A 24,073-nucleotide genomic window follows, 5' to 3' on the forward strand; every position below is an offset into this window, starting at 1 on the left:
ACCACAGTTTCTTTGTGAACTGGAGGGCACCGGTGTGCATTTGGAAATCCTGATTTCTGTTTCAGGATGGAGCAAGTACAGCAAGTACAGGCTAGCCTTCACTGGAAATGGTCTATGGGTGGCAATGGAAGGAAATGATGCTGATGCCCGTGACTGAGGACGTCCCCAGGCAGATCCCACATGGGACACACCTTTATGTTTCAGAACCGCAGTACGTCCAGAGGTCTGTCCGAGGAGACTGATTTAAACTCTAGGCGAGATAGATACGGGGAGCCCGCTCACCTCACTACTACGTGAGATGAGGGCAGTGCAACCCTAGAGGGTATTTTCTCAGTTAAGACAGGGCTGCAAGAAAGGCCTGATGTATCCTGTTTCCTTCTTTTCCAGTCCTTGAATTCTTTCTAAGAAAGATCTCACAGTGGAGGCAAGAAGAATTGAACATATGAAATTCAAGGTTCCGGAGTTTACCATTGTTCCAGCATATGAAAACAATTGTGTTGTTACATATATATATATATATATATATATATATATATATATATATATATATATATATATATATATATATATATATATATATGATGTAATGGATTTGCTGCAGTTTCTTGGTGTGAGCCGGGATTGTGTCTCGTGAAGGCGAAGAATGGACACACAGACCAGGGAGAGGCAAAGAGTTGTAAAGGAAGATAGTTTATTAAAGGAAGGAGAAGGGGTTGCAGCTCCTGAGTGGGAGGGGTACCCAAAACTGGGAAGCCCAGTGACTGAGGCAAAAGTTCTTACTTTTTATACCTTCCCTTGCCTGCTTGGGGAAGGGGAATGGAGCCTTCTAATTGAATTCATCTATCAGGTTCATCCTGTTTGCCCATCCTGAAGGGATTAGCGAAATAACCCATTCCTATCTATCAGATCTGCTCCTTTGTCCTGCCAAAAGGGATTTGAGATAATTTATTAACTTCAAGGCACATTCTCTTATCTTTGTCCTGGAGAGAAGGAGACATTCCAGAACCTGGAGTTTCAGGATATGGCTGCTTTTTGTTTATCGCACCAGGGACACCCCTGTCTACCTAGCAACATGCTAACTAACCTGTCTCATATACAGAAGGTGCCAAGGGTGCCAAAAATACGTATACACATTTTAAGAAAGGAAAACTGTATTAAAATGGTAATACTCAATATATACCGGTAACAAAAGATGAATACAAGTCACATTTGACTTCTGCAATTACAAGAGGTGCTTAAAGTACCATGGTTCCCTGAAAATAAGACCTAGCCAGATAATCAGCTCTAAGGCGTCTTTTGGAGCAAAAATTAATAAAAGACCCGGTCTTATTTTACTGCAAATAAAATATATTATGAGACCCAGTCTTATAGTAAAACAATGCCCAAACTCATGACCACATATCTTATAGTAAAATAAGGCCAGGTCTCATATAAGACCCGGCCTTACATTAATTTTTGCTCAAAAGACCCATTAGAGCTAATTGTTTGTGCCTGCCCAGTCTGCCCTTTGGGTGTCTTAACACCAGAGGCAGCTGGGTGATGCTCTGGCTGGGTCTGAAGCTGGCCACTGAGCGTGCCAGCTCCTGGGCCTCCTGGAAGGGTCCCCACTACAGGCCAAGTTCAGCTGCAGCCCTTACCCTGCCTGGCACCTCCCAGCATGAACTACAAAGCAATCTGCAGATGGCCGTCACCCATGTTGGGTTTGGAGGAAGGCCAGCTGTTGCTAGTACCAGGCTTAGGGCTGCTCATCCAGAGGTATAGACTCACTAAAGCCAGATGATGCTTGTTTGGATTTTGTGAACCTTTGAGAGATTTTAGGAACATCTGCAGTATGAACCACAACAAGTTGTTTATACAGAAAAGCCACTGGAAGCAGCTTAGGTGGGCCTGAAGTTTGGGTGGAGTGGGGTCTTGGAACCACCAGGGTGGGGCAGATAAATGGTGTTAGTCAGGTTGATGGAGACTTAGATATGGCATTCACCTGTGTCTGGGAGAAGGCTCAACAAAGAAACAATGGCTTCTGCCAGCAACTTCTTCCAGGAGAAAGCTTCCAGACAATTCAGTTCCTATCCATATGTCCGTAGCACCTTTTTAGCTGCTGTCCCAGTGCTGGAGCTCAGAGTAAGTAAGTCTGTCGGCAAGTAAGTCTGTGCACTGGACCTTTAAGAGGAGCACCTGGGACCGCAGCTGCTGTCTCACTCAGCCACAACCTCCACTGGTTATCACAGCTAGAAGTTATGGGGATTTCTCTCCCTGGCACTGAAACCCTGGCTGGGAAGCCCGGTGTTGGGGGTAGGACCCCTTGCTCCTCTGGGGTCCTTCCACAGCTGAGATATCCCTCCCAATTTTTAACTGCTACATGTGGGTGTGGGACCAGCGCGTTCCTTGTCTCCACCCTTTCTACCAATCTCCAGGTGGTTTCTTCTGTATTATCTTTAGTTATAGGACTTCTAGTCAGCTAGACTTCTAACGATTCTCAATGAGGGTTGTTCTGTTTTTTAGTTGTAATTTTGATGTGGTCATGAAAGAAGGCAAGCACAGCGTTTACCTACTCCTTATGTTGACAGGAACTCCACAAAAATGTCTTGAGTTCAAGAGCCATCAAATCATCTAAAAAGTCAAAATTCTACAAGTGATAAGCAACCGTTTTATGATACATCCCAGTCATGTGTAGTTTCTGGTCACTGTTACTAGAATTCATTACCACTTTGACTACAAGTACAATTCTGCAAGTCACTGGTACAAAGGCACTGAAAAACAATGATTGGCGTTTTGGGTATTAAGAATGAGTGATAAATGACTCATGACAAAAACTGTAACTATAAAAGAATAAAAAGTAAAATATGCCTGAAGAACAATTACCTGAACTTGAATGCACATGATAAAATTGACTCATATTTATAATGATTAAATGAAGAGAATCAAAGTTTATTTGAAAATCCATAATTACAATGAGACATTTTTACATATCCTCAGGAAATGACAAATACAATATGTTAGCACACGGCTTAGAAAACAATTAAGCACTATTAACAACATAAGTTGTTTCCTGTACAAATTAGACCTTATACAGATATAATCTAGAGAAGAGGGGAATCAGACAATACTTCCAAGCCTGAAAGTCTGAATTAGTTTCCTGGTGGACGCAAGAGGGCTGATATAAAAATCCAAACTCTGATGGAACTTGGGAAAACAGCAAGGTTTTGAGGATAGTCTTGATGGGAAGGCAAAGAATCTGGATGATTGGAAAAATATTTTGTCCTCAAAGGACCTATACATCTGTCTCTTTTCCTGTATGGTAATTTCAAAATTTGACTAATGCATTCTTTGCTTCACCCTTGCAAATCACAGGCAAGTGAGGCTACTGGTGGATTCTAAGATGAAACATTAAAAGGGACGGATTCTTTAAAATCTAGTTCCTAACATTACCCACAGGGGTGATATCTCCAACTCTAGATTTTTTTGTCCTTTCACAGGTCTCTCTTCTTAAATCAAAGTCTATTCACCAAATACCAGTCAGAATGAAGGGAAGTAAGTGAAGGCCCAAATATGAAAATATTAATTCACACGAAAATATATTTTCATAAAGTGGCCAGACATAAAATTTATTCTAAGTGTTTATTAGTACAGAAAAGAGAAAAAGGCTTTTTTATGAGGTGTGCTCAAACAATATGGTGAATGTTTAAATAAAATACATTGCCATTAATCCCCCTCAAAATACTCCCCCTTCCTTCGAACACCTTATCTCATCGTTCTCGTCCCTTTCTGAAGCAGTTCTGGAAATTCTCTTTTGTGAGTATCTTCACTTGTGTTGTCATGGCTGCCTCAATGTCCTGAATCGATTCAAAACATTTACCTTTCATGGTCATTTTGACTTCGGGAAGAGCCAGAAATCACACGATACCAGATCCACTGAATAAGGTGGTGGATGAGGACACACCATAATGTTTTTATTTGACAGAAATTGCTAGACTAGAAGCAATGTGTGACATGGAACCTTTCTGTTGTGATCACAAAATTCGGTGAATGCTGCTGCCACGTGACATCCAATGGGAAGGCAGGGATCTTCAATACAGGAAGCAGCGTGCTGAACCTTAGTAACAGTGTGTGACAAGTTTCAACTTGTTCAGTGCAGTCAATTGGGTGTGAACTATGGTTGAGAGAAGGTATGTTTTAAAGTGTGCCATAAATCATCCTCCATTATGACAATGTTCCATGTCACACATCGCTTCTGGCATATGGCAATTTCTGTCAAATAAAAACATAATGGTATGTCCTCATCCACCTTATTCACTGGATCTGGCACCATAAGAATTCTGGTTCTTCCCCAAAACCAAAATGATTCAGGACATCGAGGCAGCTATGACAGCACAACTAAAGACACTCATAAAAGAGGACTTCCAGAACTGCTTCAGAAAGCGGCGAGAACAATGGGATAAGTGTGTTCAAAATGAGGGGGAGTATTTTCAGGGGAATAACGGCAATGTGTCTTTTACTGTAACAAATTTTTAAATTTAAACATTCACCATATTTTTTGATCACACCTCATATGCCTGTCACCCCCTAAAAGGAGCTTTGTCAGTAAAAAAAAGGTAGACTATACATAATTAATGGACTAAGAATATCCTGAAACTCTCACCAAGCCAGTAATAAAATCCCAACAATTACCAAACTGTCATTTTACCATGGTCCCTTAACACAGAAAACAAAAACCAAAACATTATAAACCTAATTGCACATTAGAAATACACTTCAGCTCACCCAGTGATTTAACAGCTTCAAAATGGAAAGACAAAATATTAACTCATTTAAGGAAGAAGCACTACAATCTCTTGTGCTACTGTTGAAAGATGATTCCCAGAAGTATCTCACCTCACCTCAATATTCACTTCTGAACGTAATAAGAAATCTGTATTGAAGTGATACACTTAATAAGCTTGAGAAACACCATGTATTTACAACTTTAATAACAACTTTTTTCCCCCCTTCTTCTGTCTCCCCTCCACTCCGGTTCAAGCCATTGTTTCTCAGTCTAGCTGTGTAGGACACAGCTCCCTGGCCCATGCTGGTATTATGAGCCTTGTGCTCCCCCCAGCTGAGGCAGTTGGTAGCCAGTCTGTCTGTCAGACGCTCACAGCAGCTCATGACAGCTCTCGCCAGCTGCCAGCCACTGGCCACCCATGGCAGCACACAGTAGCTCATGGCAGCATAGGGCAACTCTCACCAACCTCCAGCTGCTCACAGCAGCCCAACTCCAGGAAGAGCTGTTGTTCACAATCTTAGCTACAGAAGGTGCAGCTCATGGCCCATGTGGGAATCGAATCGGAGGCCTTCCGCCATAGAAGCACAATAGGAGCACTGCGCTCCAACCGCCTGAGGCACTGGGCCCGCCCAACAACTCTTTTTCTAGAGTGTTATACGTGGATTAATTTCCATCAATCTTTCTCATGTTGCATACAGTTTTAGCTGTTTTACCTGAGATTTTTCACATGTGAAGATTTGTGCAATCTGAAATCCTTTCAATACTGTTTATATTAAAGAGGTTTTATCCTGTGATTCTTTTCATGCCTTTGGAAGGAACTGGGATGACTGAAGGCTTTCCCACATTCTTCACATTCATATGGTGTATCTCCAGTGTGCATGTTCACTTGTGTTAGTTTGTGGGTAAATGAAATCTTTCCCACATTTCTTAATTTCTCTCCAGTGTGATTTCTTTCATGTATTTGGAAACCTAGATGAAAAAGGAAAGCTATATCTCATTGGGTTTCACTCCAGCGCGACCTCTCTCATGTTTTTAAGGAACTGTAATCTCTGTAACCTTTACCACATTGCTTACATTCATAGGGTTTCACTCCTGTGTGTCCTTCTGTGTGTTTTTAAGGAGGTGTAATCACTGTAAGGTCGACCACATCGCTTACATTTACAGGGTCCCTCTCCTGTGTGGGTCCTTTTGTGTTTTTAAGGAACCACAGTATCTGTAAGCTTGACCACATTGCTTACATTCATAGTTTCACTCCAGTGTTGAGTTCTTTTGTGGGTTTTTAAGGAATTGTAATCTCTATAAGCTTTACCACATTGCTTACATTCATAGGGTTTCAGTCTTGCATGAGTCCATTCGTGTTCTTTTAAGGAACTGTAATAACTGTAGGCTTTATTACAATCACTTACATTTATAGGGTCCCTCTCCTGTGTGGATCCTTTTGTGTGTTTTTAAGGAACCACAGGATCTGTATGCTTTACCACATTATTTACATTCATAGGGTTTCATTCCTGTGTGTATTCTTTCATGTCTTCGAAGATACCTGAGACAAATGAATGCTTTTCTACATGTTTCACATTCATAGGGTTTCACTCCAGTGTGACTGCTCTCATGTGCTTTTAAGGAACTGTGACCTCTGTAACTTTTACCACATTGCTTACATTCATAGGGTTTCACTCCTGTGTGTGTCCTTTCATGCATTCGAAGATACTTGAGATCATTGAATGCTTTTCTACATGTTTCACATTCATAGGGTTTCATTCCAGTGTGACTTCTCTCATGTGCTTTGAAGGAACGGTCATCTCTGTAACCTTTACCACATTGCTTACATTGATAGGGTTTCACTCCTGAGTGTGTCCTCTCATGTATTCGAAGATACTTGAGACGACTGAATGCTTTTCTACATGTTTCACATTCATAGGGTTTCACTCCAGTGTGACTGCTCTCATGTGCTTTTAAGGAACTGTGATCTCTGTAACCTTTACCACATTGCTTACATTCAAAGGGTTTCACTCCTGTGTGTGTCCTTTCATGCATTTGAAGATACGTGAGACGACTGAATGCTTTTCTACATGTTTCACATTCATAGGGTTTCACTCCAGTGTGACCATTCTCATGTGCTTTGAAGGAACGGTAATCTCTGTAACTTTTACCACATTGCTTACATTGATAGGGTTTCACTCCTGAGTGTGTCCTTTCATGCATTCGAAGATACTTGAGATCATTGAATGCTTTTCTACATGTTTCACATTCATAGGGTTTCATTCCAGTGTGACTTCTCTCATGTGCTTTGAAGGAACGGTCATCTCTGTAACCTTTACCACATTGCTTACATTGATAGGGTTTCACTCCTGAGTGTGTCCTCTCATGTATTCGAAGATACTTGAGACGACTGAATGCTTTTCTACATGTTTCACATTCATAGGGTTTCACTCCAGTGTGACTGCTCTCATGTGCTTTTAAGGAACTGTGATCTCTGTAACTTTTACCACATTGCTTACATTCATAGGGTTTCACTCCTGTGTGTGTCCTTTCATGTATTCGAAGATACTTGAGATGACTGAATGCTTTTCTACATGTTTCACATTCATAGGGTTTCACTCCAGTGTGATTTCTCTCATGTGCTTTTAAGGAACTGTAATCTCTGTAACTTTTACCACATTGCTTACATTCATAGGGTTTCACTCCTGTGTGTGTCCTTTCATGTCTTTGAAGATTCCTGAGACAACTGAATGCTTTTCTACATGTTTTACATTCATAGGGTTTCTCTCCAGTGTGAGTCCTTTCATGTATCCGAAATGAACTGGGAGAAATGAATGCTTTCTCACATGCCTTACATTTATAAGGTCCTTCCCCAGTGTGAGTGACCATGTGTATTTGAAGGCTTGAGAGATCACCAAAGGTTTTTTCACATTCCTTACATTCATAAAGTTGTTCCCTAGTATTTTCTTCATGTACTTGAATATAACTGGAATTGAAGGCTTTACCACATATTTTATGTTCATCAAGTTTCTCTCCATTGTACTTTTTCTCATGTTTTTTAAAACACTGATGGTAACTGAAGTCTCTCTCACATATGTCATATTCATATGGCTTGTCTCCATATTTCTGATACTCAGAGGGCTTGTGTCCAGTGTGACATCTGATGTTCCCATTCTGAGATGAATACTGCCTTAAGACATTTCCACACACATTGTACTCCCATGGTTTTACTCCACGAGTTTTCTTATTCACATTTAGATTTGGAATAAGAGTCAAGATTTCTCCATATTGACTACCCTCTTTCCCATCACAGATTCTTTCTACCATAAAACTTCTGCAAAAGAACATGAATCACATTATTAATGATTTTATATTTATTAGACTATTTGAACTATATTTTTATGTTTTATAGCAAAGAAGTAGGTTTTCTGCCCTGTCTGAACGGTTTGAAATTGAATACACTGAATACTCGGCAAGAGGACTTCAGTGTTGCTATTATCAACACAGTGATATTCATATACAAGGTTTATTAATGATGTTTTTCATTTGAACTACTTTTCAAACACTGAACATCTATGTCATATTTCAGAAAGTTATTTGGTGAAAACTCTGAGAAGTCATAAATTTGAGAAAGGGTTGTTTCTTTTTAAAATTTCACAGCATAACAAGTTTTGTATGTGAGATGGTGCTTTCTACTGTGTGACTCACCTTCGTTTTTTCCCCTGATTGTTGTACTGATCTTCAATATCATGATCTTCCCATTTCTTTCCTAAAATGCAGACGCAGAAAATTGATTCCAAAGTCATAAAAATTATACAAAAATTATTAGATTTTAGCTTATTTACCGATGTCCTCCTTTCTTACAATACACATCTTAGAACAACTTTTATGAGTAAGAATCCCGTCATCTAATTAACAAGGTGAAGGTAAGTTGTCATCCTTACCTATTGAGGCCAGGTTCCTGAAGGTTTCCCACATCACATCTCTGTAGAGTTTCTTCTGTGAAGGATCCAGCAGAGCCCACTCCTCCAGGGTGAAGGTCACAGCCACATCCTCAAAAGCCACTGAGCTCTATGACATCCCAATAACGTGTACAGAAAAATTTGTAAAACTGACAGCACTGGGCACCTATGCTCCATTTGTAGAAAAGTTATATATTCTGTCATCACCAAACATTTATCCTATGATTTGATCATCAGAAACTTATTATGTGTCCACACTTACTTCCTCATTAATTTAACAGCACCAGGAACACACGGAAATTATTTATATGTTTTTATAGTGAACACATTAAATCTTATTTTTCTCTAATGGCAGGTTCAGAGCATGTTGGGAAATGACAGAAATGCTATCTATACAAAGGAAACAAATATCATTTTAAGATTTTCATCTCCTCAGTGAGGCAGAGGGTCAAATCTACCAATCCAGCGGTTAAAAAAAAAATGCATTGGGGATAATCACCTCTTCAACTAAATAAGTTTAGGATAATGGTTTTCAATCTTTAAATCTATTTAATTTAAATTCAGCCATATTATTTAATTAAACTGGGAGGGTAAGGTCTGTAGGGTCCCTTTTTGTGAAGCCAATTTGGAAGTAGTAAAGACTTAATTTTAGTTTATGAATCATTGGTTCAGAGCTTCCCTGTTCACTATGGGATACTTCAGGACAATGGGTGCTAAGATCAAGTGCAATTCAGGCAGGAGAAGAGTTGTCTGATGGTTAAGGTGAGACATACACATTTGTCCCTATTTTATATTTAGTAAGCCCCCTAACATTATCTGGGGTACCTTGTTTACATTTAGTGTGATCCTGGAATAACTGTTATTAGAGACGTAGCACTGAATACTTGCATAAAGTTTTATGCGTTACAGCATATGGCAAAGTTAATTCAGAACCCATCTGACAGGTTCCCAAACAAAACAGTGCCTCTTGATCTTTTGTGTTGTGTAATTCTTTGAGTATACTTTGGATTTTCAATTGGATCAAATTGTGGTCCTTTGTTTCAGTATTTTTGCTTTTGTCCTCTCCCTCTTGTCCTTCTCTATTTTGTGTTTTTGGTCACTGAATATACATCAACGAACAGGGTGTCCCGTCTATGTTGGTATTTATATATATATATTTTTTCCCCCAGAAGGCCTCTAATCAGTGTCATTAGGGTTAGGAGCCAGCCCCACGACAACAGGTAGCTTTATAGAGTTTAAGGACCTCATACTTAAATTGGCTTGAACCAATCCTTTGGCTCTGCCACAGGGTTACCCTGGGGGTTGTCCCCTTACCCCCAAGGGTCAGGGTCTGGGTTACAGCAGAGGCAGGAGCAGCAGCAGTAGATACTAAAGAACCAGTGGAGCCCTCTGGTATTAGCCCTCTATACTGAGAAAAGCTATAGCCCTGGAGAGCTGGGGGTACACATGCACTTGAGGGAGGGTTGTGCCACCCTTTCTCAGGTTTAGTTGTGATTCCCCAGGACTGTTTCTAGACATAGGTAGGAGTTTTGCATCCAGCACAGGTGCGCTCAGAGTGTAATTTGTGCACATTGAGAAAGTCTCTGAAAGTCAGGATTCTATCTCCTCTCTTAGGGTGCCATGAATTGGGGACTTCATTTTGGTCAGAACTTTAAACTGAATCCAGCTGAACTTCCTCACTGTGAGAACTGAAGCCTGAGAGGCCTTTCAAAATTTGCCGATTAAATACATTTTACATTTCTTGAAAAATGGACTTAAGTGACTAAATCTTTGCAAGGTGACAAATACAGGGAAGTTGTGGAGCAGACTGTACTAAGACATGAGTGCTGTTGGAAATACAAGTTAAATCTGGCTACAAAAGAGACTGCTTCTCTAAATCCCCTCAGACACTGTTTGATAGACCCCTCCTCTATGCCCAACAGGGAGCTGGTTCCTGGAAGAGATCATTGCCCTGCCCCAGGGCAAGTATTTAAGGTGGTTTCCCCTAATATGGGGCGGGTCAAGTACCAGTACACCAATCCTTTGTTCTATATAATTATTTAAAGCCTGCCATGTAGAGCATGACAGGATATCCACATAATCTTGCCTACACCCAAGAAGTGTCTCAATGTAGGTTCTCTTAATAAACTCTTGATGTAATGCTAGAGTTCTCAGCCCTTTTTTCCCCCTCTCTTGGCCCAGGGGAATTTTACAGAGGAACAGTGTGACACTACATAACACCCAAAAAAGTTTCAGAGAATAACCACACCACCCACAGGACATCCCATAGGATGTCTGTGCCCAGGGAAGGTCCTGGAGCAGAGGAACGGGGATTTCATACAACGTACTCCAGGTGGTTATTCTTGGCTTTCTTCACATGTAAAAGAACCACCGGCAAAAAATTAAATCTTTAAAATGAGGCATCTATTGAAGGTGGGAAAATGATAACAATTAAATACTGCATTTGTTCCACGGGGTACAAATACTTGATGCTGCTGTGAATTGGAGACGGGAAGGTAGCATTTCATATACTGGCAGAAATCTGAAAATTTAGGGATTACAAACTCTACGAAGAGCTGGGTGGAGAGGAGGGCAAGGTTGTAAAATTGAGGCCAGGCTTAAGCATTTAGAAAACTCAGGAGAAAACAGGTTCCCACTGAGGAGAAAGCGAGAACTGGGGATCCCACAGCACCTCACATGCACAAACCCCAGAAACCAAGTCACGATTATCTCCTGACGGCCCACCCAATGGTAACCGCAATCTGGGGAAAGGAGCTCTGAGTGCAGAGCTGCCCGGAGTTGCCCAAGTCGCAGCATGCAGTGACCAGACAGGACACCTGGGGTCTCAGCTGCTGGCCCAGGCCCCACTCTGTGTGCCGCAGGGGACAGAGGTTCAAGGTGGGGGAGGGGAGTGGACTCAGGTCCGCAGACGTGGGATTTGACCGTGGGAAAGCTTGGTCCGACCTCTGCTGGTTCCAATCAGCCAGTGGTTCCCTTCTCCCCGCCCTGGCCCTGCACACTCACCATTTCCTGGTTTGTAAGGTCCCCCGGCATTGGCATGGTTCCTGAGGAACCTGTGGCTGGTGCTGGTCACAGAGGGACTGACACTGCAGCAGAGACACCTGGGCCATAAAGTTCGCACATTGAGAAAGTCTTTTCGCAGGTGAGACGCGAACTCCAGCGTAGCCAGGAGCTTCCTCGAAGTCTGCTGGGTGTTACCACATCCACTTGCAACCGAATGGACAGTTCACAGGGACCCGCCTCTGTTATTCCTGAGTGACAACAGGGTAGGAGGGCAGATGGCTTAACGGAACCAGCTTTCGCCAGTGGGCAGGACCTATCCCCTACAGGACGTTGTCTTTTAAACAAAACTTGTTTGTGGACCTAGAGAGACTCTTTCTGTTCCTCTCTGAACGCAGTGACACAAGTGTGCGAAGGGGATTCCAGGGTCAGTTTCCAGATGGAAGGATGCCCTTGTGCAGAGCAAGAGGGACAGCCAGTCCAGACCAGACTGGGACCAGAGGGTCAGCGGTCCTGCCAGGGGCAGGGGTTGTCACAGGCTGTGAGGCCACTCATGGAACTGTGATGCTTGTTTACAAACCCATTTAAAACTGACCTCACCATGTGTAATAAAAGAGTTTGGCTTCATGTTAATCCTCCTTGACAGCGTTGAGCCTTCCACGCATCCCTTCTCCACCTCCACACATGTGGTACCTTAGCTAAAGAGTCCCATGACCTAAGTACCAGGTTCTGCAGAGAAATTTGAACCCCACAACGCCACCTGGGCGCAGGGTCTCTTTGACCATCAGTAAGCTGTGAGATGTGTTCAGTATAACTCACGGGTGGACATTTTAAACTAGAAGGAAATTTATTTTAGTTTTTGACCGTGCCCTTAGAGATTTTGAAATGTAAATGGTTATGATACCCCTAAAGCAACTGAATTCCTATTTTCACCAAAATAAGGGGAAAAAAACTACAGTAAGATTTTGAAAATGTTGAATGTAACTGAAAACTCAATATACTACCACATTGGTTCAAAACTCCTAGTGCATTTTAAAAATTTGAATAGCTTTATTAAGATACAATACACACACCATACAATGAATCCCTTTAATGGGTACAATTCATTGGTTTTCAGTACATTCACACAAATGTGCAGTCATCACCACAATTTCTGAACATTTTCATTGTCTCAGAAGAAACCCCTGTACCCTTCAGCTATCACTATGGAAAATGGAAAATCTTTCCATTTTCCACCTCCAAACCACAGTACTAGACAACCTCTAATCTTGCTGTGTCTACAGATTTCCCTGTTCTGGATTTATACATGAATGGAATCATGTAATAGGTTGTCTTTGTAGTTGACTTCAGGCACTTAGCATAATGTTTTCAAGGAACATCCATGTAGTAGCATGTATGGATACTTCGTTTTTATAGCCAAATAATATTGCATTGTATGGATAAAGTACATTGTGTTTATTCATCTGTTGTAGACATTTGGTTTGTTTCCACTTTTTAGCTATTCTGAGTGTCATGCAGGGGGGCCTGTAGGGCCTCAGCTCCCGCTCCCCACATAAGAACGCAGGACATGGTGAGGCCAAAAAGGAACACCCACGGAGCCATAGGTAGGGGAGCCATACCACCATGGTCTCACTGGAGGCTGGGCCCACCGGACGCCGACCTGCCGTCCGCTTTTCCACCAACCGACCGACCGACGACTCTCCTCCACTCTCTCCTCTGTTCCTCTCTCTCGGCCCTCCTCTTCCGCTCTCTTCGGCTCTGCTCTGCTCCTCGGCAATCCTCGGCAGTCCTCCGTAGTCGCAGCAGTTGTACCAGCGGCCAATTGGCTAACCGGCCACAGCCGATGGCCAATCAGCCACAGCCGACAGCCAATCAGCCACAGCTGACAGCCATTCACCACCCAAGCCAGTACCCCTTCACGTGAGGCCGAGAGCCTGTAAACTACTCTCTGGGGCTCTGTCTCCACACCCAGGTAGGTGGTTACATTGAGACATGCTGCTCACAGTGCCAAGTGTTCCAGTCACCTGCAGAGGCGTGGTTCCCATATACAGACTGAAGCCAGTAGCCTGCTGTGGGCACAGAATCCCAGAGAGCAGTTTCCAGGCTCTCGGCCTCATGTGGAAAGGTGCTGGCTCGGGTAGTAGATGGCCATCAGCTGCGACTAATTGGCCATCAGCTGTTACCGGTTAGCCATTAACCACTGATAAAACTGCCGTGGCTAAGCTAGCAAGCACAGATTGTAATTAGCAAGTGGGGTCGGTTGGCAGAAAAGCAGACAGCGGATTGCGGATCAGGTGGATCCTGCTTCTTGTGTCTCGCCCGGCCACTTGTGAGACTGGGGTGCAGGAAGACCCCTTGTTGGAGTACTGGCGGATGTTTGCTCCCTGTATCTCCAACCCAGCCGCCAGAGAGAATATAGTGGTGTATACCCCCTATCCATGGCTCTGTTTGTGTTCCTTTTTGGCCTCACCATATCCTGCGTTCTTGTGTGGGGAGTGGGAGCTGAGATGCTACGTTAAAACGACCTAACAGGATTCTTACTGCAGGCAGGCCTGGGTGATCAGACATCGCCAGATGGTGTAGGAGGAGAAACCTGATCAGATATGGGGGGGATGAAATAGGAGGATGGAGATTCTGGTTCACCTGGCTTCAGGGTTCCTACTAAAACTGGGTTTTATAAGCACGTGCACAGGTAGGCCTGGGAGGAGGCTCACTAAAGTTGTTCCACCAAAGGATCCTTGTCAGGGGCGGGGCCAGGATGAGTCCTGCTCACAGGCAGGGGCTTGTGTGGTGGAAGGTGACAGTGCTAGAGGAGGGAGCCCTGGACTTGCTTCAGCCTGTCCAGGTGGGGACACATGGGAAGAGAGAGGAGGAGGCTTAAGCCACAGCAAATATCAAAGAATGCGGAGTCTGAGTGTTCATTACAAAAACATACATGGGTAAGAAAAACAGGCATTGTTTCAATATAAAGCAACACTAACAGGATGTTTGGTAAATAATAAAAAATGTATAATGTATTTGGGGGTAGCAGCGGAGGGGCCAGATATGTCGGTAGTGACTTCTTTTCCCCACCCCCTGGCTGTGACTTCTTAAGTTAGAATTTCCTATCTTCCAGATTTATTAGGTTGGTGCAAAAGTAATTGTGGTTTTTGCAATTATTTTTAACCTTTTAAATTGCAGTTACTTTTGCACCAACCTAATATTTAAAATAAACAGAAATTTATACACACCATGATTTACTATCTACTAGTCTTCGTTTAACTTTTGTACATAGGAAACCATCCTAAGATTTAAATCCTTTAAATGAAAACAATAGAAGTGTAAACCATACAAAATGAAAATTTGCAAATCTCCTGCTAACTAAAAAATAACTTGTACCCTAGTTTGTCCTTCTCTCTATCTCACAAGGGGTATTTTAGGAATAAGTAGCATATTATAATGCAATAGGCATTTGGGTTTAGCTCCCTACACATAGTAGGATTTTCAAAGATTTACATAAGCTTTGATTCCAGTTAAAACAGAAATTCATTTACTTTAGCCTTTTAAATTTCAATGTTGTATAGGGACACTCACATACAAATACTAATGTAAAAATGAAAAATGGACCTCAGAGTTTAAACACATTAACCTCACATCTTGAGGTTCTCTTGCCTGAAAGGAACAAAAATTCTATTTAGTTCCGCTATTTACTTGCCTTACCGACATCTCTCACAATCAACTTACATTTTTAAGTCCAAGAAACTAAAAACGTTATTTCTCACACGGAATAAAATTACAGTGCTCAGGAAAACCAGAGGCAAAGTCTGCATTATTAAGTCAATAAAGCATCCAAAGGGAGAAAAACAAGTATTGGAATCAGCTTGGATGAGCAGCCTGCTTCCCATAGGACAGAAGGAAAGCTGCTTTCAAAAGCTTCTATATTCTGGGACTTTCCCGGATGAGACAGAACCCCTGGAGTGGGTCAGTCCCCTGGGGAAGGAGGGAGGGACACCTGTGCAGCCCTAGGCATGAACTCTTGAGAACTCCATGCTCCCTTCCCCAGGCTTCCATTCTCACCCGAATTCAGTTAACCGTTCTGACCTAAACTCCCAAATTCATGAACCTTGACCCAGGACACACACTCCTGATATTCACACTTTCTTAATGTGCACAAATTACACTTGGAGTGCACCTTCTCTTGGGGATGCAAATCTCCTACCTGTTTCTAGAAACAGGACAGGAGAACAAAACTAAAATCTCAGAAAGGGCGTCACTCCCCAGGCCCCCATGTGCATCCCCAGCTCTCCAGGGCTGCAGCTTCTCTCAGAGTAAAGGCCCTCCTTCCACGGTGGGTGTGAGCAGGTAGGACACCTGCAGGGGAAGCTCCCCAGGAAGAACCATTGGGCCTTCAAGTACTTCCCTTTGCAGCTCGAGGGGGGGGGAGGGGGGGTTGTTTGAGTCACAGGGCCATACACCTCGGCTCGCAGTCCCATAGCTTTGGAACACGTGGATATTTTAAATGACAAAAACCCGGTGTTTGAGGAATCCAGCTAATAATTCATGCAAGCCTAATGTCTATGTGTAAAAGAAGAAAACTGGAAGGCAATTTTCTAGTTCAAGAAAAACCACAAGTACTTATTACTTTCAGAAAGTAATATTATTTCCATGGCAAGAAAAAAAATTTAAACAATTATGTGAATCGGGGACCCAATCGTGGCACTTAGGAATGTGGGCAGAAATCTGAAAATTTATGGATTTATTGCCAGTCCTAGGAAGAGCTAGACTGGGGGAACTGGATCGTGGATATAAGACCCTGCTTTCCAAACATTTCGAAAACTCAGGAGTAAACGGATCCCCTGAGGAGAAAGGAGGAACTTGGGGCTCCGCAAACCACAGCTCCTCTCGCGCACGAACCCCCGGAGAGCGAATCACCATTGTCCCCGGATGACCCTGCCCGTGGTCACAGCACAGTCTGCGGAGACGCGGAGCTGGGGCCACAGAGCTGCCCAGAGGGGTTCTGGGGCGGAAGTCGCGGCGCGCAGTGACGGGACGCCCGGAGTCCAGGCTGCGGCTCCAGTCCCCACGCTGCGTGCCGGAGGGGACCGACGTCCCAGCTGCGCCCCGGGAAGACTCGGTCGCACACACAGGACTTGATAGCTGGGAGGCCGGTCCACCACAGCCTCTTCCAACCAGTTCCAACCAGCCCCTCGTCCCGGTCCTGGGACTTCCGGCACCGCACACTCACCATTTCCCGGCTTCTAGGGTCCCCTGGTGTGGTCCCTGTGGCTCCCTTTGCCCGTGCTGGTCACAGCGGGATTAATGCTGCCACAGACACCTGGGCTGTTAAGTGTTGGTGAAACACCAACTTCAGCTGGCCAAGCGGGTCACGTGGTTTGCTGAACGTCGCACCACCCATCTACCCTGCTGCGCCTCTGATTGGACAGTTCGTAAGGATCCATTTTTGTTATTCCTGAGTGACAACAGGGTAGGAGGTCAGAGGGCTTAATGGAACCAGCTTCCGCCGCTGGGCCGGACCTGTCCCCTCCAAGTACGTTTGCTTTTAAAACTTGTTCGTGTTTCCTAGAGGGACACTGTCGTCTTGCTGCTCCACTTTCTGAATGCGGTGACACAGGTGGGCACAGGAAATTCCAGGGTCAGTTTCCAGATGGAATGATGCCCTTGTGCAGAGCAAGAGGGGCGCCCAAGCCAGGCCAGACTGGGACCAGAGGGTCAGTGGTCCTGTCCAGGGCAGGGGTTGGCATAGGCTGCGAGGCCACTCATGGAACTCTGACGCAAACCCATTTAAAACTAACTTCAGGGGCCGGCCCGGTGGCTCAGGCGGTTGGAGCTCCATGCTCCTATCTCCGAAGGCTGCTGGTTGGGTTCCCACGTGGGCCAGTGGGCTCTGGACCACAGGGCTGCCAGTTCCATTCCTCAAATCCCGCAAGGGATGGTGGGCTGTGCCCCCTGCAGCTAGCTACGGCAACTGGACCTGGAGCTGAGCTGTGCCCTCCACAGCTGAGACTGAAAGGACAACAACTTGAAGCTGAATGGCACCCTCCACAACTAAGATTGAATGGACAACTTGACTTGGAAAAAAAGTCCTGGAAGTACACAGTTCCCCCAGTGGAGTCCTGTTCCGTCCCCAATAAAATCTTTAAAAAACAAACAAACTTCACTATGTGTAATAGAGTTTAGCTCCATTTTGATATTTGACGGTTGACAGCATTGAGCCTTCCACCCATCCCTTCTCCACCTCCACACATGTGGTACTTGAACTAAAGAATCCCATGACTCCCAAGAACCTGGTTCTGGTGGCAGGGCCGACTAGGAACTCCTCTGACCAATCATAGCTGTTAGATGCATTCAATAAAACGCTCAGGTGTACATTTTACCGTAAAAGGAAATTTATTTTAGATAGTTTTTGAAGATGTCCTTAGAAATTTTGAAATGTTAACAGCTGTGATATCCCTAAAGCAAGTGAACTATTTTCACCAATATGACAAAAAAACAAGATTTGGAAATGTGGGATGTATCTGAGAACTCTATATACTTAATATTGGTTCAAAACGTCTAATTCTTTATTTTAATAGCTTTATTGAGATACAATACATGTAGCACACAATGCATTTAATATGTACAATTTAGTGGTTTTCAATGTATTCACAAGTAATGTGCAATTATCATAACTTTTGAACATTTTTGTCATTTCAAAAAGAAACCCCTGCACCCTTTAGCTATCACTACCCCATCTTTCCATTTTCCACTTCCAAGCCACAGTCCTAGGCAACCTCTAATCTTGCTGTGTGTATAGATTTCCCTGTTCTGGATTTATATATGAATGGAATCATACAATAGGTTGTCTTTGTAGTTGACTTCAGGCACTTAGCATAATGTTTTCAAGGCACATCCATGTAGTAGCATGTATGGATACTTCATTTGTTTTTACAACCAAATAATATTGCATTATATGGATAAAGTACATTGTGTTTATTCATCTGTTGTAGACATTTGGTTTGTTTCCACTTTTTGGCTATTCTGAGTTACGCTGCAATAGCTGAGTTGGCTATTCTGAGCCACTTTTTGGCTATTCTGAGTTACAAAATTCGTGCACAAGATTTTGTTTGGACATATATTTTCATTTCTTTGGGTATATACATAAGAGTGAATTCCTGGGTGCTATGGTAATTCTACATTTAATTTTTAAGGAACTGCCAAAATGTTTTCCTGTGACTGAAGCACATTTTATATTACCACCAGTTGTGGATGATTTCTCCATATATCCTTCACAAAACTAAATATTATCTCACTTTGAAAAAAATTATTGGGGAATATTGGGGAACAGTGTGTGTTTCTCCAGGGCCCATCAGCTCCAAGTCGTTGTCCTTCAATCTAGTTGTGGAGGGCGCAGCTCAGTTCCAAGTCCAGTCACTGTTTTCAATCTTAGTTGCAGGGGGCGCAGCCCACTGTCCCATGTGGGAATTGAACCCTCAACCTTGTTGTTAAGAGCTCACACTCTAACCAACTGAGCCACCCGGCTACCATTATGTCACTTTTTGATTCCACCCATCCTAGTGGTTGTGACATGGTATCCTTGGGTTGAGATTTGGATTTGATGACTAGTGATTTCTAGCATCTTTACATGTGCTCTTGCCCATTCATACATCTTCCTTGGAAATAAATGTCTATTCACATCCTTTGACATTTTAAAGTTGGGTTATTTGACTTTTTTATTATTGAGTTGTAAGAGTTCTTTATATGTTTTTGACACAAATCCCTTATCAGATATAATTTGCAAAATCTTTCATTCTTTGATTGTGTTTCACTCTCTTGCTTTAACATTTTCACTCTTAGTTGTTGTAACATACACATACTATAACACTTACACCTTAAGTTTACAATTCAGAGTGAGAAGTACGTTGACATTGAGAAACCAATGTCAGAACAGTTTTCATCTTTGAAATCTGCATTTCTATACATGCTAAATAATCTCCTCCCATTCCCCTTTGCTCCCAGGCCCTGGCAAACACCATCCTACTTTCTTTCTCTATGAATTTCACTACTTTGCTTCCACATTTTGGCTCTCAAGAATAATGCTATGAACACAAATGTAGAAACATCTCTTTCAGTCCCTGGATTCAAGTCTTTGGGGTGTATACCCAGAAGTAATATTGCTGGACCACATGGTAACTCTGAATATAATTTTTTTTCTTCTGTTGTGAAGAATTATATTATTCTGCCTTTAAAGCATTAAGTATAGTTACACAGACTGGTTAGTCCCATTGGTGGAACAACTCCAAAATCCAGGCATCGATGGACAAGAATGGACTCAACACACATCATCATTTAATTGTTGCCTCTAAGCTAATTTTTGATTAAATCATCTAAGTGGTATCTCATGGCTGAGGCCCTAGACAATGCATATTCTAGTATTTATATGTATCTCCAGACTTTAGTTTTTTCATTTTTAGCCATCTTGTTTACACATACATATAAGAGAGTTGGCTACTAACTAGCTAAGTCTCTTTTGAATTCAAGAATTCCATAGTCCATGAATTACACTTTGTACTACAGATTCTAAAGCACATTACATTAAAATTGTGATCATCTGGACTCAGAGAAACCAAATAAATGTTTAGTTACCACTTAAAAAAAATCTTAAAGCTATGGTGTTTTTCTTACTTTGGCAAAAGTATGTATGACATATTTAGTATACTTATAGTTAATGGTACTCAGATATTTGTAATGTGGGCTTATATATATAATTGTGCACCTCACAGAATTATTTTTTTAAAAAAACCCAAAGTCTGTAGAAGGAAGAAAATAGCAAAGAGCAGAGCAGAAATAAATGAAATAGAGACTAAACAGTCAATAGAAAAAAAAAAATCAATAAAACTAAGAGCTGTTTCTTTGAAAAGATAAAGAAAATTGACAAAAAAAGAGGACTGACATAAATAAAATCAGAAGTGAGAGAGGAGAGGAAAAACTGATACCACAGAAATACAAAGGATCATAAGACTACCATGAACAATTATATGTAAACAACTTGGACGACCGACTACAAATGAATAAATTCCTAGAAACATACAATATACCAAGACTGAATCATGAATAATTAGAAGATCTGAATGGACAAAGTACTAGAAAGGAGACTGAATCAGAATTAAAAACCTCCCCCAAAACAAAAGTCAAGGTCCAGATGGCTTCACTGGTGAATTTTACCAATCAAAAAAGAATGAATAGGAATCTTTCTTAAACTCTTCCAAAAAACAGATGAGAAGGGATCTCTTCGAATCTCATGTTACAAGGCCAGCACTACCAAATACCAAAACAAGGACGTGAGATGAAAAAAAAAAAAAAAAAAGACCCGACAAACATAGATGCAAAAACTCCACAAAATGTTAGCAAACCAAATTCAACAATACATTTACAAAATATAAATGTAAAATGTAAATGTAGCTGCGCCCTCCACAACCAGATTGAAAACAACTTGACTTGGATCTAATGGGTCCTGGAAAAACACACTCTTCCCCAATAAAAGAATGATAATAATAATAATAATAATAATAATAATAATAATAATAATAATATAAAGGACATATAGGAGTTTTGCCATAAGAGAGAGATTCGGGATCCAATTCTGGCAACAGCCAACTAGCCCAAGAAAACCTCACAATTGGTTCTTAGTCTTGGGCCTTGGGAAACTTATGCCATGGGGCCTGTCTGGATCCAGATGTCCTAAATATTGAACCTGAGTTTGAGCAGATTGTAATTTTTCTTTAGAGACTTTATGTCCCTTTAAAGCCAAAAGTGTCAACAGATGGACACTATCATCCTGTGAGGAAACCTTAGAAGAAAAACAAAGAAGTAAATCATCCACATATTGTAACGAGGTAGAACCTTTAGGGAAAACTACATCATCCAAATCAGCCTTCAGTATCTGGGAGAAATAAGAAGGGCTGTCAGTGAAATCCTGAGGTATCACCATATGGGTAAATTGCTTTCCTTCCCAAGTGAAAGCAAAAAGGTATTGGCTAGCTTCATCAACTGGGATGCTAAAGAATGCAAGGCATAAATCAATTAGTGTAAAGAATTTACTTCCAGTTGGAATGGATGCCAGCAGTGTATGAGGGTCAGGAATGATGGTGTTGAGGGATAACAATGTGGTTTATTGCTCGGAGGTCTTGGACAAACCTCCACCCTTGTCCCTTTAGCTTTCTCACAGAATAGGAATGTTACAAGGATTAGTGCAAGGAATTATAAGACCCTGAGTTATGTAATCTTCTATTATGAGCTTCAAGGCCTCCTTACTGACAGGATACTGATTAATTCTGGGCAGAGACTTTGAAGGATCAATTTGAACTTTGATAGGAGGTGCACCATGAATTCTGCCAGTATCAGTTGGAGATTTTGCCCATTAAGAAGATGGTAGTGAGTCCAATAGGGACCATTGATCAGTACTCTCAGATTCAGTCACTGGACCATCAGAGACAGCACAAATGAAAGATGCTGAAAAGTCATGTAATTCACCTGATTGGTGATTATGACAGTTACTATCAGACTCTAACATTATTTCTTCTTTTCTAGAAAAGGATATTCCAGTATGATACTTCTCTAAGAGGTCTCCGCCTAATAAGTGGGTAGGGGCAGAACTAAGGAGAAAACAATGTTTATCTCTTAAAGGACCTAGCCTAAAGGGAATTGGTTCAGACACATAATCCTGTTGAGGTTTATTTGAAATCCCCACTATGTAAAATATTTTTATTACTCCGAGGCAGGGGCTGGCTTATAACAGTGGGGTTGAGCACCAAGAGTGTAGCACTGGTGTCAATTAGAACAGAAATTGTTTCCTCCCCAATTTGAAGAAAAATTTCTCCAAGATGATTAAGTGGAAGGATTGGAAAAAGCCCCAGTAGTTCCTCAGAGCCCCGTCATTGGGAATTGGGAAACCATGAAAAAGACTGGTTAGAAGGCAGAGAGTGTCTTATACGCTTAAACTTACGGCAAACCTTTTTCCAGTGTTCTTGCTCCTTGCAGAAGTGGCAAAAAGTTGGAGTTCTTTGGTTTTGCTTGGGCCTCTCTTCTGCCATGGCTGAAAGTCAAAAGTCTTGACAATCTTACTTTTAGGTGGCTCATCTAGGATACTGGCAAACTAACTGGCCAAATACACTAAGTCTAGGGTAGCCATAGTTCCCCATCCCATTCTGGATTCCTAATCAGGAGGGAAAGATTTTTATTTAGCCCCTTGACAAATAAAGAATTAAAGGTTACACGTGTGATGTCAACATCTGAAGGAAGACCAGAATTTTTCTTAAAAACTACCTAAAACCTATCATAATAGTCATGAACAGATTTGTTAGGCCTTTGTGAGCCAAGTGTGAATTTTGCTCCAATCAATAAGACCTTGGGAAGGCCTTAGGAATTGCCCAATGTAGATTTTTTCCCCTCCCCCTTTCTTCTACCTCCCCACCCCTCCAGTTCAAACTGTTGTTTCTCAGTCTAGTTGTGTAGGACAGCTCCCTGGCCCATATTGGTATTATGAGCCCTGTGCTCCTCCTGGCTGAGGCAGTCGGTCACCAGTCATCGGTGGGCGGTTCACAGCAGTTCACAGCAGCTCTTGCCGGTTGTGGGCCACTCACGCTGGTCCCCGGCCACTCATGGCAGCACACGGTAGGCCACGGCAGCTCTCAGCAGTTCACAGCAGCTCACCGCAGCTCATGCCAACCTCCAGCTGCTGACGGCAGCCCAGCTCCAGGGAGAGCTGTTGTTCACAATCTTAGCTGTAGAGGGCGCAGCTCACTGGCCCATGTGGGAATCGAACCGGCTACATTGGAATTAGGAGCACAGTGCTCCAACCACCTGAGCCGCCAGGCCCTCAATGTAGTTTTCGAGCAAGTTCCCTGGTTTCCTCCCAATAATTGGAAGTTTGCATTTCTAAGTCTCTTTCAGGATGCCCCCACCTGGCAATCCTCATCCAATGTCTAGCTTGGCCTTCACCAACTAACTTATTAATTAGCTGATATAAATCAGAAAACTCAGGCTGATAGGCCTGAGTAGTAATATCAAATTCCTCAGCAAACTTATTCAAGTCCTGTTACCTTAGGAAATTCCTTTACAATAGTGCATAACTCAGCTTTAGTCCAGGGGACATAGCTGACTTGGGGTTTATTAGGATCTTCAGAGGGTTTAATCTTAAATGGGAAAGTACTGACAAGTTCTGAGGAAAGAGAAAAATGAGAAGATTCAAGAGAATGTGCCACTGGAGGCCGAGCTAAAGGTGGAAGAGGGAGAAGTGAGAGACGAGATAGCATCAGGGGCGGAGCTCGAGATAAAGGAGTGGGGGAAGGGCAAGGCAGTGCTGTGGAGGAAGAGCACGAGGTTTCAGGCACCA

At 42.5% G+C, this 24,073-nt stretch overlaps 1 protein-coding gene across 1 annotated transcript; it reads right to left on the reverse strand.

Annotated features, from left to right (window-relative positions):
- Positions 1–6,062: 6,062 nt before the first annotated feature.
- Positions 6,063–23,131, reverse strand: LOC109454336 (uncharacterized). The gene is made up of 5 exons (XM_019744842.3): positions 16,928–23,131; positions 11,707–11,954; positions 8,686–8,812; positions 8,450–8,510; positions 6,063–8,075 (listed from the first exon to the last, which is right to left on the reverse strand). The coding sequence occupies exons 2-5, from the start codon at positions 11,740–11,742 to the stop codon at positions 6,245–6,247; spliced, it is 2,055 nt and encodes a 684-aa protein (XP_019600401.3). The 5' UTR covers positions 11,743–11,954; positions 16,928–23,131; the 3' UTR covers positions 6,063–6,244.
- Positions 23,132–24,073: the final 942 nt, after the last annotated feature.

This window comes from Rhinolophus sinicus, chromosome 15 (genome assembly GCF_057876585.1).
Source record: "Rhinolophus sinicus isolate RSI-liver-muscle chromosome 15, RSI-T2T, whole genome shotgun sequence".
NCBI classification, from domain to species: Eukaryota; Metazoa; Chordata; class Mammalia; order Chiroptera; family Rhinolophidae; genus Rhinolophus; species Rhinolophus sinicus.